At 41.0% G+C, this 15,815-nt stretch overlaps 2 protein-coding genes across 2 annotated transcripts; both read right to left on the bottom strand.

Moving 5' to 3' along the window:
- Window positions 1-359: 359 nt before the first annotated feature.
- Window positions 360-9,187, bottom strand: rnf139 (ring finger protein 139). Its single transcript, XM_072370157.1, has 6 exons — window positions 8,658-9,187; window positions 6,459-7,114; window positions 5,139-5,286; window positions 4,947-5,053; window positions 4,379-4,630; window positions 360-3,275 (listed from the first exon to the last, which is right to left on the bottom strand). The coding sequence occupies exons 1-6, from the start codon at window positions 8,818-8,820 to the stop codon at window positions 2,493-2,495; spliced, it is 2,109 nt and encodes a 702-aa protein (XP_072226258.1). The 5' UTR covers window positions 8,821-9,187; the 3' UTR covers window positions 360-2,492.
- A 795-nt stretch (window positions 9,188-9,982) lies between these two features.
- tatdn1 (TatD DNase domain containing 1) lies at window positions 9,983-15,589 on the bottom strand. The gene is made up of 12 exons (XM_072370896.1): window positions 15,516-15,589; window positions 14,687-14,752; window positions 14,564-14,613; window positions 13,644-13,707; window positions 13,329-13,472; window positions 13,155-13,197; window positions 11,893-11,978; window positions 11,758-11,798; window positions 11,434-11,510; window positions 10,856-10,926; window positions 10,319-10,445; window positions 9,983-10,227 (listed from the first exon to the last, which is right to left on the bottom strand). The coding sequence occupies exons 1-12, from the start codon at window positions 15,577-15,579 to the stop codon at window positions 10,125-10,127; spliced, it is 936 nt and encodes a 311-aa protein (XP_072226997.1). The 5' UTR covers window positions 15,580-15,589; the 3' UTR covers window positions 9,983-10,124.
- Window positions 15,590-15,815: the final 226 nt, after the last annotated feature.

Below are 15,815 nucleotides of genomic sequence, written 5' to 3'. Positions count from 1 at the left end.
TAATCATTGTTTTAATTGTGGATGATTCCGTCTTGATTATTCTTCAGTTATTCGTTAAATAGTTCAGTTTGTAAAACTCCAAATACTGGAATATTCACATTTCTTAAAAGCTCAAGGTTGCACTTTCACACAACTTAATTGATAAAACATCCTAGAACAACGACTAATTTCTATCACCGATTTAATTTACGGATATCTCGTCAATGCGCATATAAATAAGTGGTGAAACAGCACCATCTGCTGGCCAATCGGCTCATATTCACCCCCACACAGTAAAGGGAGAACTTTTAGGTGTGATCGTGTGTATGACAAAGCCCCTCAAAGTGTCGGTGAGGTTAGAAATGAAGCCCAAAAAGGAATATCAAAGATTATTTTATTTACATAAATCTCTTTTTAAAACAAAAGGCAAAATGAAAAGCTTTTACCTTTTAAAAAGCTTTCTGATCAAACTAACAAAGTCCTTCATTGCTGATGCTTGTCAAAAAGCACAGCTTCCCAATCAAATTAAAACAAGATTCTTTCTCACATAATCCTCGCAGCTTATTTTCTGCAACCAGTAATAACAGTACTGAGCATGAGTTTGCAGTAGAACCCTCTAAACGTTCAGGCTGTGGAAAAAGTCTCAACATAATACTCAGAGTTGTGCTTGAAAGCGTTTTTAAACACTGAAATTCACAAAAAGGGTCTCTGTAGTCACTGAGGGGCTTGTGTTGGCTGGAAGAAAAAAAGGGAAACATGACTCCTAAATATTTTCTAGGGTTTTGTTTTTATGTCAGTAGTTTCTAATTTTGGGTCAGTAGGATAACAACTTCTGGAAAAACAACTGAGCAACTGCTTCTTGTAGCTCAAAATTACAACACATTACAGATGCATGAAATGACAGCGTCTTTGCAACTTTAGAAAGCGACTGCTTGGAAATTGTACTTTTCAAGGCCTAGAATTCTTTTTCAATGTGTTGAAAGTACTCTTCCAGACATGCAGCGGGACCCTGAGACAAGAAGCAAAGTTCATTCTGGTCGTTGGCCATGTGAAACGCCCCGTCAGTAACGCTGAGTGGAAACAAGTATGTTACTGACTGATATCAACAAAAATGACATCCATCTGACCGAATTTCGAGTAAATGACATGTAAAATCATAATACTTTGTCCTTTTAAGTAATACAGCTCGCAGCGTTCACACAGTTTTTCTAACATTTCGTGCGCTGAAAAATTATTTCACTTACATTTTTGGGGGAATAGAGGCGTTCCAATACAGCTGTTGTTGCACCTTGATACTAGTAGTCTTATTACAATCAGCCATTTCTGGGTCTGACACAAGCATTCACCCTAATCAAGTACCAACTTTTGTGAAGATCAATGTGGAATTACCATTATTTAAAATAAATCATCTGAAACCTCTGAACTGAGAGAGAAAATCTGCACGTTTGTTTCGTCATATGTACACAACAGACCAGTAGTTAATTAATGACAGAGGTATATCTGCAGTTACAGTAGCAAGTCACTCTTTAATCCCACACACCTCCCTATTTCACTCCGGTTGGTGCAGAGTTGATAGACAACTGCTTCGCTTTCCTGCCTTAGACTAGTCACAAATATTCGTTAGGGACAAAAATGTTGCGGCCACCACACGTCTGAGCTTAATCAACCTGCGAGTCGAGAATGGACGTTCCTAAACGTTTTGAGCGCACAGAAAACATTGTGCAACAGAAAACCACAGTAAACCTTAGTTGAGTGGAAAAAAAACAACAAAAAAAAGTAAGACCGATATTTTTTGGTCAAATGAAAACATTTTTTCAATCGTAAGCTTTGAAAAATAACCAAGCGTGCACTCAAAACATCTGCAAACACTTCAATCTTGCAGTTTGACTATAGCTCAAATGTATTTGGTGCTTCACCAGTTGTGCCATTTCAACTCTCCAGCATTTTCCCTGGAACACGAACGCCATCATTAAGACACTGTCTGAGCACATTTTACGTCGGCAGGCATGCACACAATCACACACAAATACACTGTAGGGCTGCATAAGTGACAAAATCTTAAGCAAGTCTGACTTCCTTTTTTCCTCCTTCCACTCAAGGGGAAAAGCTTTCAAAAGCAACCCCTGCAAGGCAGAATTTCCAAGACGCAGCTGCAAAATAAGTTTTCAAGGCGATGGGAAGTGGATGATGCAAAGACGGCCGTGATCACATTGGAATGAAGTCATCTGGATCTTCGATTCATCAGAAGTACAAGTATCTGGTCTACATCACACAGCCCCAGCGCACACACTCGCACTCGACACACACAGAATGAGAGCAGCTTTTACTCTTTCCACAAGCCCTTATAGAGTAAAACTCAAAATCAAACAAAAAGAAACTAACAAGAGAAGAGAGAATGACATCCCTGACATCTTTCAAGAACAAATTAAGATGCTGAACTTGTTTAATCATTTTTCTTAACTTAAATATAATAAAGATATATGTATATATATTTTTTCAATAGATCTTTATTGTCAGTCCTCAGTGGAGTCTGTGTCATCATTGATATAGTCTTCCTCTATTGGCGTGCTGCCATTTTGAGTCCCCCACTCATCTTCATCATACTCTATGCTGTCGTTGTCCTCCAGCAGCTCGTTGTCGAGCTCCGCCGGCCCTCCGGCAGCATAAGCACCGCCTGCCGCTCCATTGGCCAGCAGCTCGGCGACTGGCTGTCCATGCTGGTTTTCCCCCTGTGCGGGTGGGCCATCGGCAGCGGCGTCCTGCGGCGCTGCGTAGCCCCCGTTGTTGTTGGAAAACGCAGCTCTGTCTCGGCCGTCATCCTCAACGTAAACTCTCTGGTGGCACATGGGGCATGTGTCCTGGATATAGAGCCACTTCCTCAGACACAGGGCATGGAAGTAGTGGTGGCACGGCGTGATGCGGGCTGACGTGGCAAACTCCTGGTAACAGATGGCGCACACGTCTTCGATGTCCGTCAGTTGGTCCCCGTGAACCTCCGGCAAGGAGTTGATCTTCTTGACGGCGGTGCGGCGGTTGATGAAGGTCTTCCATCCGTTCTTGGCCTGCAGGTAGATGTTGAAATAGGCGTGCAGACACATCATACAGGCCCGGATCTTGCTTCCAGATTCGAACATCATGGTGTAGGCGCCGTTTCCAAACATGATGACGCCGAACAGGAATTCGATGATGTTGCCTGTGGAGCGCACATAGTAGACGTAGTCGTCCAGCTTCTCCCACAAGACGTTGGAGAATCCATCAAACATGAAGAGGCCGTAGACTGTCAGAGACACCACCACCTGGAGAGAGAAAGGGAGCAGGTTAACAGCACGGAACTTTAAAGCAAATCTGCGCTAGACTCTTAAGCTAAAGCTGAGCTGAAAAAATGCACACTTCCTCTCTTTTTAGAAAGTTAGAACTCGACACACACACACGCCTAAAAAGTTATTATGTAGTAGATCAACTGGATGCTTTTAATGGGCGAGTGAGGCCACAGCAGCTATTGTTGATGAGGAATGCAGCTCTTTGGCCTCTCTGAGGAGTAGAAAAACACTCCCTTCTGGTTTGTTCGAAATCAAATGCAATACTTCCATTACACTGTCGCTGAAATGAGCAAAAGCTTTAGAAGATCACCAAAGCAAAACTGAAAAACTGTACAAAACAGACTCCTCGCGGTAAATGTGCATTTACCATCGACACATTAGCAGATGCAGATTGTTGATTCATGTGTTTCATTATGTCATCCCTCATAGTTTTACTTTAATTACAAAGAGTGGACGCAATGCAACTGAACCGTTCTCCTTTAAAAAGTCACCTTGTAGTTGTGGGAAATGAGCGACAACGAGTTGAAGAGCTGAAACAGAACAGAACCTAAATGCAAGTTTGAAGCTCATCCACAAATGTGATCAATTAGAATTACCTAAAAATTCTCTGAATACACACCATGTTCACGGCGTTAAAAGTGGAAACAAAGCCCGGCTGATACAAAGTCACAACAAAACGATCAAAAACGATCTTTTCTCATCCCTGAAGGGTTGTTCCATAAAGTTTTCAGCTACAGACAGGCCACAGTAAAATTAATTAACCGCATTAACTTCAACAGACTTCAAGAGAGCAGTACATCATTCTGAATCTTGAGATCACTGTCCAAACAATCCACAGACATCAAAATAGTATGTCTGCTCGTCTCAGCCAACAGATACATTTATCAAACGGTTCATTACCATTTCAAAGCCATCTACATGAATCAATGTGTGCGTTTTTTAAAGGGATTCTGAAAAATAAACACAATCACAGGCAGATGAAACAGGGCTGAGGATAAAGAGGCTTCTGGAAAACACACCATAAACATCCACGTGTGGATATTTAACGAGACAAATTCATCTACATTTTCTGCGCTCACCTTGAGGCAGAGTTCGACACAGAAGGCGGTGACAGCGAAGAGCCAGGTGTTGAGGGCGTAGTGATGCCAGAGGGCGTAGCTGAGCGCCACGGGGAGCACAAAGAGCGCCAGGGACACCAGCAAGACGGGGAAGTGGCGGCGAAATGAGGAGACGTGGGAGGCGCTGAGGGACATCAGGACGGGATCGGTCATGCCATGGATAAAGTGCAAGATGGCCGTCAGCAGAAGGCACATGTTTCGGCTCAGGCGGACCTTTGGATGAATGGTGACCAAAGAAGAAAAGAAACAATCCACATTTTTACCTCGTTACAGAAAAATAACATAAACAGCGTTCTTTAGATTGTATGAATTTCTCATCAGGATGTTTGTTAATAGTAACTTGGAGTGCAAAAGTCTGAAGAAGTCTAAATAAGAACAATAAGATGGGAATTAACAAAGAACCTCAAAGTTCAGAGACACCAAATTTCCACGACCGGTTTTTGCATCAGCTCAATCTGACTGACACCTTTGTGTCAGCAATCTGTCAGTCCGGAGGGGCACTGGAAGCCCGAATACTGCAGCAACCTACCAAGCGCTCCTCTGGGTCCAGGCTGCTGAGGCCCGTCTGCAGAGCCAGGATGAAGAAGAGAACAGGAGCCACAAAACCTAAACGCTTGTCCTCCTCCTCCGTTGAACCTGAAAGTTCAAAACACTCACAGTAAAACTTTTGTAAGTTTGCATTGATACTTCTGCAACAAGCGAAATAAAATCGCACTGATACCTATGAAAGCCAGGATGCTGAGACCGAGGTAATGTGCTACAGAGGAGATGACAGCGCTCATGCCCAACACAGTCAGAGTGGAATCACAGCCGGAGATGATCAGGTTACTTGTCAGATCCCAGAAAACGTCCCAGCTGAGCAGGTAGCCCTGAAGAGACAGTCACAAAGGCCTGTTTCAACAGAAATCTCTCAATATTTTCACACAAAACTACTTTTTTTCCTTCCAGGAGTTATTAAAAGTGAAAAAGACCATGGAGCTCTGTGTGTCCACTGCAGTGTAAAGTCCAGTAGAGATTTCATATTTGGCATGTGTGCTGCATGTCTGTCTGAGGTAAACAGAGCGGTGAAGCCACAGTGAAAAGAAGGAAGTGCACTTCAGCTGCAGTCACACAAATCTGCGTCACGATTGGGTCTTTTCACTTTGGCCTTAGAACTTAGTAGATGTGAGCCAACATTGTGTTGTTTCTCCGATTTGCTGCTGTGCACTCACGACGGTCCTTCCCTCTCCTCTCTTTAGCCCTCTCAGCCGCCCCATCTTTCTACCCATGTCTATCCCGCTAATTGAGTCCTGTACCACAACTTAAAGTTAGCACATTTCACAAGCTACTGTGGAAACTGATTGTGAAATGACTGAGAATGACTAGAGGAAACAAGACTGGGGGATGCTCGATTGACACAAACACAAATGTTCAGTGCTGCAAGCCCCATCCAAACAGTAGCGAGACTCTCGACCAGAATCATCGTAGAGGGTAAAATCTGTACTTGGTACTTGGTTTAGCTCCTGGTTCCTCTGGTTGACATCAGATGGTCAAAATGCACCTATATATATGTCATCTTCACTTAGAGGGATGTATACCGTTTCTTTTTTCCCTTTAGGCCCTTGAGTAGTCCGTGTCTTGCCTGCAGCAGACAGCGGTAAGAGCACGCTGACAATGCTCAGTTTGGACTATCAGAAGCTTTCCTGACAGGGGAGCTATGGTTCAAAGATACTCTGAGGAAGGCCACCAGAAAAACTCATTTGTCAGCATCTTAAAAAACTTAAACCTTTAAAAAAAATTTTTTTTAAAAACTCCATAGCAGTTTGAGCGAATCATGGGTATTCACACCAAACAGTGGCGCGGGTCTTTTGTATGCACCCTGAACCAAGCTGTTACAGGACCTTCTGGAGCAGAGAAAGTTTAAATGACTGTCTGATGCAGTCAGGTCATCATGTCGAAGCGGTATTTATGGCAATGCTGCGAGGATAGAAAGTACATGTGATTTGTGACACTTAACTGAATCTATATGCTAATTTTTGAAGGAACAGACTTCAGTGCTTACCTGTGCATCTGAGCTCCCATCTGTTGCACCTCCTGTTGCATCACCACTCTCTCTTCTCACTGCATGCACAACATAGACCAGTATGAGTGCCTGGGCAGTGATCCGGGTCAGCCAGAACACTCGCAGCACGTCGGGGAACCGGATTCTTTTCCACGTGTCCTCTAGCAGCAACTGAAGTCCATAGATCCTGTACATGTGCCGCACAAGCAGGTAGACGTACCGGCATGAGTAGTAGAACCATTTGAGCCTCATGGCCAGACAAACGGCTGTGTTGAGAGCCAGCGCCAGGCCCGAGAACACAGCCAACAGCTGCCTGACATCTGCAGGCAGCTCGATCATCATCCCCCACAGAGGAATCATGATGTCCAAGACCACCAGCGCAGCGAACATCGACTGGAGATTTAGCAGGAACACGTAGCCTATACCAAAGATAAGCTGGACCACCGCCATACCCATCCACAGCGTGGGCCCGTTTCTGGGCAACAACCTGAACCCTAATGCTGCTTTATAGTATGCGCTGTAGAAGTCTATGTGCGAGGTGGCATAGTAGTTTATGAGGACTGCTGACATGCCGAGGAGGACAGCAAAGAACAGGGTGTAGAACTTGAACAAGGCTTTCTGGGAAAGCAGCAGCACCACACTGGACACGAGGACACCTGAGACAAAGAGCACGACAAAGACAGTTAGCAAAGATGAAATTACAGATATGAAATAGTCAATATTTATTACAGAAGTTTGAATGGCTTGATTTCAATCTATCTGTGAAAAAAGAAAAACCACATGCATTTTCAGGTTGATGCGTTTGGCAGCAGGTTGTTGCTAAAAGTGGGGAGGACAATGAGGTAAAGCTGCTCTTATGAAAAATAACTCAAGGCAAATTGAAAATGAAGAATTCAGTCTTATCAAGGTGGCATTTTGCTACTGTTCACGTGTCTATGTGTACAAAAGCAACGTAAAAATAGGCATTAAGAAATAAACCAATCACACAATCCTCACTGCAGGAACACACTAAAAAGCTCTATCAAACCGTTTCTTTAAACAAGACGTGATGCGCCCTGCATCAGGTGTGTTAACCGTCGCGGATGTGAATTTATGTGCACACATTCAGATAAAGTCCACTGACCCCGGCATTTTCTTGAGGATTATCACGACAGTCTTTAATTTAATTGTTTATTTCTATTGCATTCTTGTCATGAGAGGCCTCATAAACATTTCAGAATACCAACTGTAAACACTGAAACTTTGACCTTAGGTCCATAAGTGTTTAGTTATAATCAATAAGATGCGATAGAGAACAATGTTAACCTTGGACCTTTTTTTATGAAGAGTTGATTGACTAAAAGGGCACTGAACTTTCTAATTAAAGGGGTCTTTTTGGATGCATTTACTTAAATCTATTCAAACAATTACTGTTATCAATAGCATTTAGGTTGTTATGACAATGAGGCAGTTTTTTGTTTGTCTTATTCAAATTGTGAACCTAACGCTATTCAGGGCTTCTGGGTCCTATACCTATCAAAGAAAACCGTAACGGTCAACTGATCCAAGTTCATTTGCTCCCTTATATCCCAAAAGCCAGAGCTCTTGACTACCTCCAATTAGACCTGAGCCGTTCAAAGGTCTACACAGTGTAAAAACTAAGTTATGTAACTTGCCTCATGAAGCCACGAAGAAAGGTTTCACCCTTTTTAAAATGAAAATGCTACTTAAAATGAGTTGTTTTTGTGAACATGGATGAGTGCAGCCATAGAAATGTTAATATCCTGTTAGTGTAAATGTTAACAGCAACAAAAGGATATAACAAGACAACAGCTCTCTGTGACTAAAATAGTGGAGCTGAAGAAACCCATCTCTGACATGAAGAATGGCAGGTTGACGGGAGGCTATCTGAGGACAGGCGGATTCTGGCGAGCTTACAAAAACTGACACAACACCTGCGACTAGATACTTGGTGTTAACGGCAATTAAGCTGGACAATGAGTTGTACACATCAGATCAGGATGAATGACTAACTAGTAGAGTAGTGAGTCAAACAGATCTGCTTGTGTCTATTTTACTGCTGGTAGCTAAATCGGCTTTAGTTGGTCTGACAAGTGACAGAGCTTCAAGGTGCTGGCTAACGTCACGGCTAACTAGCTTCAGCTAGCCAGCTTAGCTGTCAGTATTTGACGTCCTAGTTGACAGTATACTGTAACTCACCAGTAACTCTGACCAACACTTTTCCCATCGCCCCGGCCCATCCTGATCCAGGGTCGTAATAAGAGTTAAAAATGGCGTCGATAATAAAAATACAGGGAACTCGCAGAGCCACATCCAGAGCCACTAAGGCCTGCTGGCCTATTCGGGCTTGAGTGGACGCCATACGGCTTCAGTGGAGGGCTTACTGTCCTGGTCAGCCCCAGCTATCCATATAACATCAAAAGATATTCAAGTCCACCAAAGGTCGCCCCTTTTCTTCGGCTTCGTCTGACGTTTAGTTGGCAGCTGGCGACCTGCTGCGGCTCGCCATGTTCGCCCAGCTCAACCTCCTGTTGCTTCTTCTGCTTCTGTTAAATGTGGAGTCCAGTCGGTAAACCTGAAGGTGTTCCATCAGATCCTGCACTGCGTGGTGTCACAACACATAAGATGTTATCTTTGAAACGGCCATTTCCTCATGCTTTGGCTTTGGGAGGACAACATAAGTTGCTAGGTTGTTCGAATGTGACGTCACGTAACTTCCAACGTATGAAGGTGTGGCAGCTGACGTAACGAGTTTGACATTATAGCTAACATTTTTCGCTGAACTCAATGATTTAAACAAAGCTTCAAACTAATCTGAGCTCTCCCGAAAACAGCTGACATAGCGGTTTTAATATGGTGTCCTCATCTCTCTTTTCACTGTTCAAAATACCATTTCATCCAACAAATCCGTTAGCAGGCAGAAGTTTATTCAGCTAAAGTTGATATTTTTGACAACATATATTTTTCATAATTTTGATTATATATTATAACATGTACAATGGTCAGCCACAGCATAAAATGACTGCTAAGCAATGTTTTGCAGGGAAAACCTGTATTCTGGCATTGATGTGGAAGTCATTTTGACATTTGTCTGTCAAAACATTTCCACAGACCTGTCATACTAATAAATATGGCAACAGCTGTTAGCAGCCTGCCCACCAGCAGGACAGCAGAGGGCCTCTGGAGGGACTAAAAGAATATCACCAAACTCCCCAGAAACAAAACTCATGACATTTGTGGGAGGCAAACCCACAATCTGCAGGCCAAGAGGATTTACTGCTATCAACCCCACACTCGATACCTCCAGGACACCCTCAGATCATTTCTGTCCACACCCTAACAGGTCCAAGCTGTTCTGGTGGCAAAGACATGTTCTTTATAAGGCATGTGCTCACAGTGCTTGATTAGTGTATATACATTAATATACATATTATATGTTACATCTTAATATTCGTAGCCCAGGGTGAAAAAGGATAATACTTAAAGGATAATAAAAGATAGTGAGAAAGCAAAAAAACCCAGAAGATATTTTAATGAGTATTATTTCTGGACAGAACAAGAAGATATTTTCCATTTGAAAACTCAGAAATGTACCCATAAACTTGCAGGCACACACACACATTCATAAAAGTACATTAAAGTCATGCTTCTCAGCCTCTTCTGTCATCAGCTGGAGCTGAAGAAGATTTTGACTGTGTTGTTGTAGATCGTGTTGGCTAGTTCCAGCGGATCCTCTTCCCTTGCAGCTGCCATGACCTCAAGAACTTGTCTGTTCAAGACAAACAGATTTATGCATTCGCTATTAATGAAAGAAAACAAACTCAGCTTTAGCCTCACTGCAATTCCTTAAAATGACTCACATGATGTGACAAGGTTCGTTCCTGTCCTTCAGGCAGTGTCCTGCCTCCCATTTTTTCTTTGTGGGAAATGTTGTTTTAACATGCCTGGAGCCTGCATGGGTGTTCTTTACGCCACACCACGGAGCATCTGAAAGGTGCAGGACATAATAGATATAAAAGTAACATTTCAATAACTGCAGGAGCACACTGAGATTGTATTCTCTGCCAGCACAAATGCCGCAATTTTCACAATTTTAAAGAAAGTGGATACACATCAAAATGAAACGGGTTACATGAAATTTAGGTTGGTCACGTTTTGTATAATCCAACTGCTTCAGCTCGGCTTTGATAAATGGGAAGAAGCAGTAGGAGTACAAAATGATACACAAACTGTAATATAAAAATAAACATATTTCAATGTGGGTAATAAACCCTCAATGGCAATATGAAAATAAATCTGATATAAAAAATGACAGAAGACACGGAGCATATTTATCCAGTACACATTAAGGTCCATTGTGTTGTCAAAAGTCAGAGCTTTTACTGGCTTTCACTCACCTGTTTCTATCATGAGCCTCTCAGTGGGGATCGAATTCATAGCTTCAAGATTAGCTTCTGTCTTCAAGGAGCTGAAAACAATGCAGTATTATACACAGAAGCCTCTTATGTGTGAAAAACAAAGCAATGACTTCATAATATGAAAATAGATCAGTGGAGGGAGAAAACAATTTCAACGTTGATGCCGTCACTCAATGTTTATAAAATGGGGAGAAACAGAACCCCCAATATTCCAAACTGAGGAAACATCAACGTAAACCTTAAGTACGTAAATACTACACGAGTAATTAAATACCTTCAAGTAGGTATCATTATATATATTATTAAGTCTCATGATCTTATTTTTGCATTAGGCGTGAGGTTTGTTAGTAAAACTCACCTCATTAAAATGATTTCAAAACTGAATCCTTTATTTTCTCAACTCCACTAACAGTGTATTCATATTTGAACTTTTATTAATGGACAGGAACTAATATTCTTAATCAGCTAACAAATTCAAAATTGTTTAAAGAGACCCAAGACCAGGAAAATGGTGTGATTCTGGTAAGGTCCAGTCTTTGGGTTCAACATCTTCTTACCATCCATTTATTCCAATATAAAGGTCCAGGTCAATGAGGGCAGCAGCCTCCTCTGCCGTCCCATCGAAAGAGTGGACCTGAGGGAGAAAAGTGGATGCAATCACCTGGATTAAGATTTAGTGTTCTCATCAGTCAGCTTCCTGGCTTTTCCAATGTCACAGCAATATTTAGTAAAATAACCTTAATCTGTTTGTTTTACATGTTATTGCATTGTTTTTCCCAGGATCCCACAACATAATGAAATCCTACAATCAACTAACTATAGAAACTATAGAAAGCCAACCAGTTAATGGTGAGGATGATTAAACTAAAACCTGTCCTCACCACTCCTCCAATGCACCGGTCTCGATTTCTCCTCATGATATCTGTAAAAACCAGAGAAAACAGACAAAACATCTAGCACCTTTGTCTGAAAGTCTTCACCCTGAACAAGACAAAGCGGTCGCTGCTCAAACTCACCGATGAACTCCTGATGGGAGTTTCTGCAGTGGAGGAACATGGGAAGTTTGGTCTCCTCTGCCAGGTCAAACTGCTTCTCAAAGTACCTGCGGCAGAGACAGAGACTGGAAAAACTGAATACCTACTGAAGGACAGATGTTACTGTAATTGTTGTGAAAACTGGATAAAACATTGGCATTTCTTAAACACTGTTCATCTGCAACTAGTGCAGGGCATCATGTAATATATTTAACTGTCCTAGAGTCTTCAGTGTGGCGATTTGTCTCTTTTTCTTGGTAGTATCGTTAATTGATTACTTTTGGGTTTTTGGACTATTGATCTCTCAAAACAAGACATTTGAAAAAGTTACTATGACCTATGAGAACTTGTAAGGAACCCTTTTTCTTTTGCTGACGAACAGTAAAAATAAATGAACTCCATGTTAACATGTATAGAAAAGACAACCACTCATATAACTAGCAAGTAAACCAGGATCCACACACACATACAACCAGAAATATAGCCACCTCAAGGCAACATTACACAAAGACTGACAACACTTTTTTTTGTAATAGTTTCTGCAAAAGAGCTTTAGCAAATAAGACTCAGGAGAATGAGGTTCAGGCTTTGTCAATGGTTGACTGTTCACACATGTACAAAAATACAGCAGAGTACAGGACATTAAAAAAGTGAAATACTCAGAAATTATACCTGTGTTGAGTGCACAGGAGGCAGGAAATGATACAAAAAAAGATGCTGTGGACATACAAGTCTAGGCTTGAATTGCATGCTCCTAATTAACAAATGCTACCTCAGGCCATCACCAGGATCAAAAGCTGATAATGGATTCTTAGAGCAGAAGTAATTAGTTTTAATCAATATCTTCATAACACTTGATCAACGTTAATACAACAGAGCTCCTCGCAGCTTTATAGTAGGTGTGACTTTAATTGTGTTGCTGTCTAGCTACTATTATGTGTCATTACCAGGAGGAAGGAGCTCTTAATAGCCTTTAATCAGCAGCAAACAGACGCAGGTAGAGACCAGCTGGTGAACATACTGCATCATTTAGAAGTTAAAGAGGCCTGTATCTTTCCCAGCATAGCCACATGGACAGAAACATGACTTGAAATGAATGTTAATGCTGGTTGCCATCTGTTGATTAAGAACTATTCACGAACAGGTCTGTCATATGAACATAAAAGTTGATGATACGTCAATGCTGTGAGCAGCTGCTCTGTGGAGAAATGTTAATATACTTAAAAATAGACATGCAAACTTACTTTAGTTGTGTCTCTTTTGAGCAAAACTCCAACCTGTCAAAATCTGGAACAAGAAAGAGAAGAAAATACAGTATCATCATTTCACTGAACAGTATACACAAATTCAGGGTAGGTTTAAAATACACGTTTACATGTCTGTCACTGCACAAAGGCAGCGCTGTTGTGTTTACACACCTAGTCCACACTCTCCGATGGCCACCACCTTTCCTTTGTGTGCTGACAACAGTTCCCTCAGGCCTGAGAGGTACTGGGATTCCCCATTCTGCTCAAACTCTCTGCAGCGGGTGGGGTGGCAGCCGACTGTGCAGTAGAACTCATCTGCGATACAGGTGGAGCTTTGTTATATGTAAAGCTATAACAGTCCAGAATTTAGGAAAATATTTCACAGATTCAGCTGATTCTGCTCATGAAAGATAAACTATAAAAAAAACTACACAATATTATCTTTTTAGAATTGTTTAAAAGTATAAATGAAACAAGAATAATTGCCTTTGGTCTCAGCGAGTTTAAGGGCTTCCTTGCTGTCGTCAAGGCTCCCTCCTGTGATCATAAACTGCAACAAAACAAATATAAACGTACTTACTAATATATGAAGAAAATCTGAGGCTCCACATTAACTGACTGACAGTGACCACCATCATGATGACAAGCTCACAGCAACTATGCTATCATAATAATTTTAGGGCGGTACAATGTTTGTAAGGACAGGATGTTAAGGTCTGAAAGTATGTATGTTTTATTGGGTGTAGAAGTCACACTTCATACTTGAGTTTAGGTAGGTATCACATTTACGGTTTTGTTTTCAAATGAGATGCACCCAATATGAAATTTTGTTTTGAATTTTCACAAATTTCATGCAAACAGGCCTGACTTTCTGTTGCCATTTTTCCCATATTGCTGCGTGCTTGTTGTTTTTACCACTGAACAACAAGCTAGTTTACCTTAAACCAATCCCATCGGCTTTATTTGCATTTCTCCTTGTCTCTGACTGGCCTGGGTCATAAAAACTGTCCCCTGGTTGTGCAAAAAATCTAAAATGTCAACATCATAGTACAACTGGAGAGTCTCAAACCTTATGACGATCACTATTGAGAGCAGTTATTAGTTGATAAATGGGAATTTATCTGTGAAGTTCAAGGCTGATGTAGCTACAGATGTTTAAAAGAATAATTTCCTGCAGACAACTATTTTTTTCGATATGCCAACATGCCTTCTATTTGCTACTGAATATCAGGAAAACAAAGAAATCTTCATTATAAACATAAAACAGAACTGTTTTTAATTATTTTAGCCATAATTAAAATGATCCAACAAATTAATATTGCTAACCCAGCAGCCATGCTACTTGTGTTGCTCCAACTACAGTTCAATAGGTGCACTTTCATCAAGGTGCTCAAAGAGTAGCATACCTTTTCAACTCCTACTTTGAGAGCTCTGTCGATGATCTGATCAAAGTCATCTGTAGAAAAAACGCATGACTCAGATGAGCTTTATCTGAACAGCCCACAATCAGTGAAGAAGGAGTGGCTCACCATCGTGTTTCTGTTTGCCTCTGTAGAGTCCTCTGAACATGGGATCTGTCAGGTTCACACCTATATCTGTAGAGAATGGGGTTGGAATTTATATTAAGTATAAAATGTCACCAGGACACATATACTGTACCTTTTATTACAGTATTGTGGAGCCAAAACTGTGCTGAGATATTTTGTCTTGTGATATTCATACAGCCTTATATAACATGATAAACAAACCTGGAAAAATATGTTCCGTGGAGATTGATAAAGCAGGCACAGACAATTGAGTGCAACTCTTACAAGCCAAGACAAGTCAAGTAACCTTTTTAAGTGAAGTACACTTGAATAAAAGTTAAGCCAAATGCTTTACTTTTAGGCAATGAAACATCAGAAACACAAAATGGAATAGTGTAAATGATTAAAATTTGACACGAAAACCATGTTTACACAGTAGAGTAAAAACATCGAACAACAGACTAAACCAATAAAAATATAAAGACAATATAAAAGACAGAAACAATATATAGAAAATAAAAAGTGCCAACAATTCATTAAGTCTGTTAAAAGAGATTAAGAATTTACAATCTTGGCATGCTTCATTTGAGTTACTTGGTGCCACAAAACTTATTGCTATAACAGCTAAAGAGATTATTTGCTCTCAACAAAAATGAAAAAGCCTTGTATTCTGTACTCCTGCAAGCCTGTGACTGCTGTGCTGTCAATTAGCTTCAATGCTAACTAAACACGAAAGCTCGTCTCTTAATCGCATACAACGACCTGGCATGGCATTCGGTATCCTTGACTCTCTTGTTATGTTTAATCTTGACATAATACTTAAATATCATACCAATGAATCTGTGCTTTGCCATGGTTGTGATACTTCTAAGTAGAACCACACATGCAGCCCTCATAATGCCATAATGCGTCAGTACCGTAATAACGATACTACAAAAGAACTGCGTTTCTGAATTAACTTAATTGTAAATCATCACACTTAATACACTTAAATAATGTAGACAAACTTCAACATAAAGTAACACGAGGAAGCTGTTTATATTTCTAACATTTACAATTATAGTTTGATCAGGAAGATAATAATATTTCTGCGCATTGTTTTAGCATTTAGGGTCTTGACGTTCAGACGCAC

The sequence above is a fragment of the Leuresthes tenuis genome, unplaced genomic scaffold, assembly GCF_036924035.1.
Source record: "Leuresthes tenuis unplaced genomic scaffold, fLeuTen1.0.hap1 SCAF_18, whole genome shotgun sequence".
Taxonomy (NCBI): Eukaryota; Metazoa; Chordata; class Actinopteri; order Atheriniformes; family Atherinopsidae; genus Leuresthes; species Leuresthes tenuis.
Note: the sequence above shows the minus strand (reverse complement) of the source record. Positions and strands in the feature narration are given on the sequence as shown.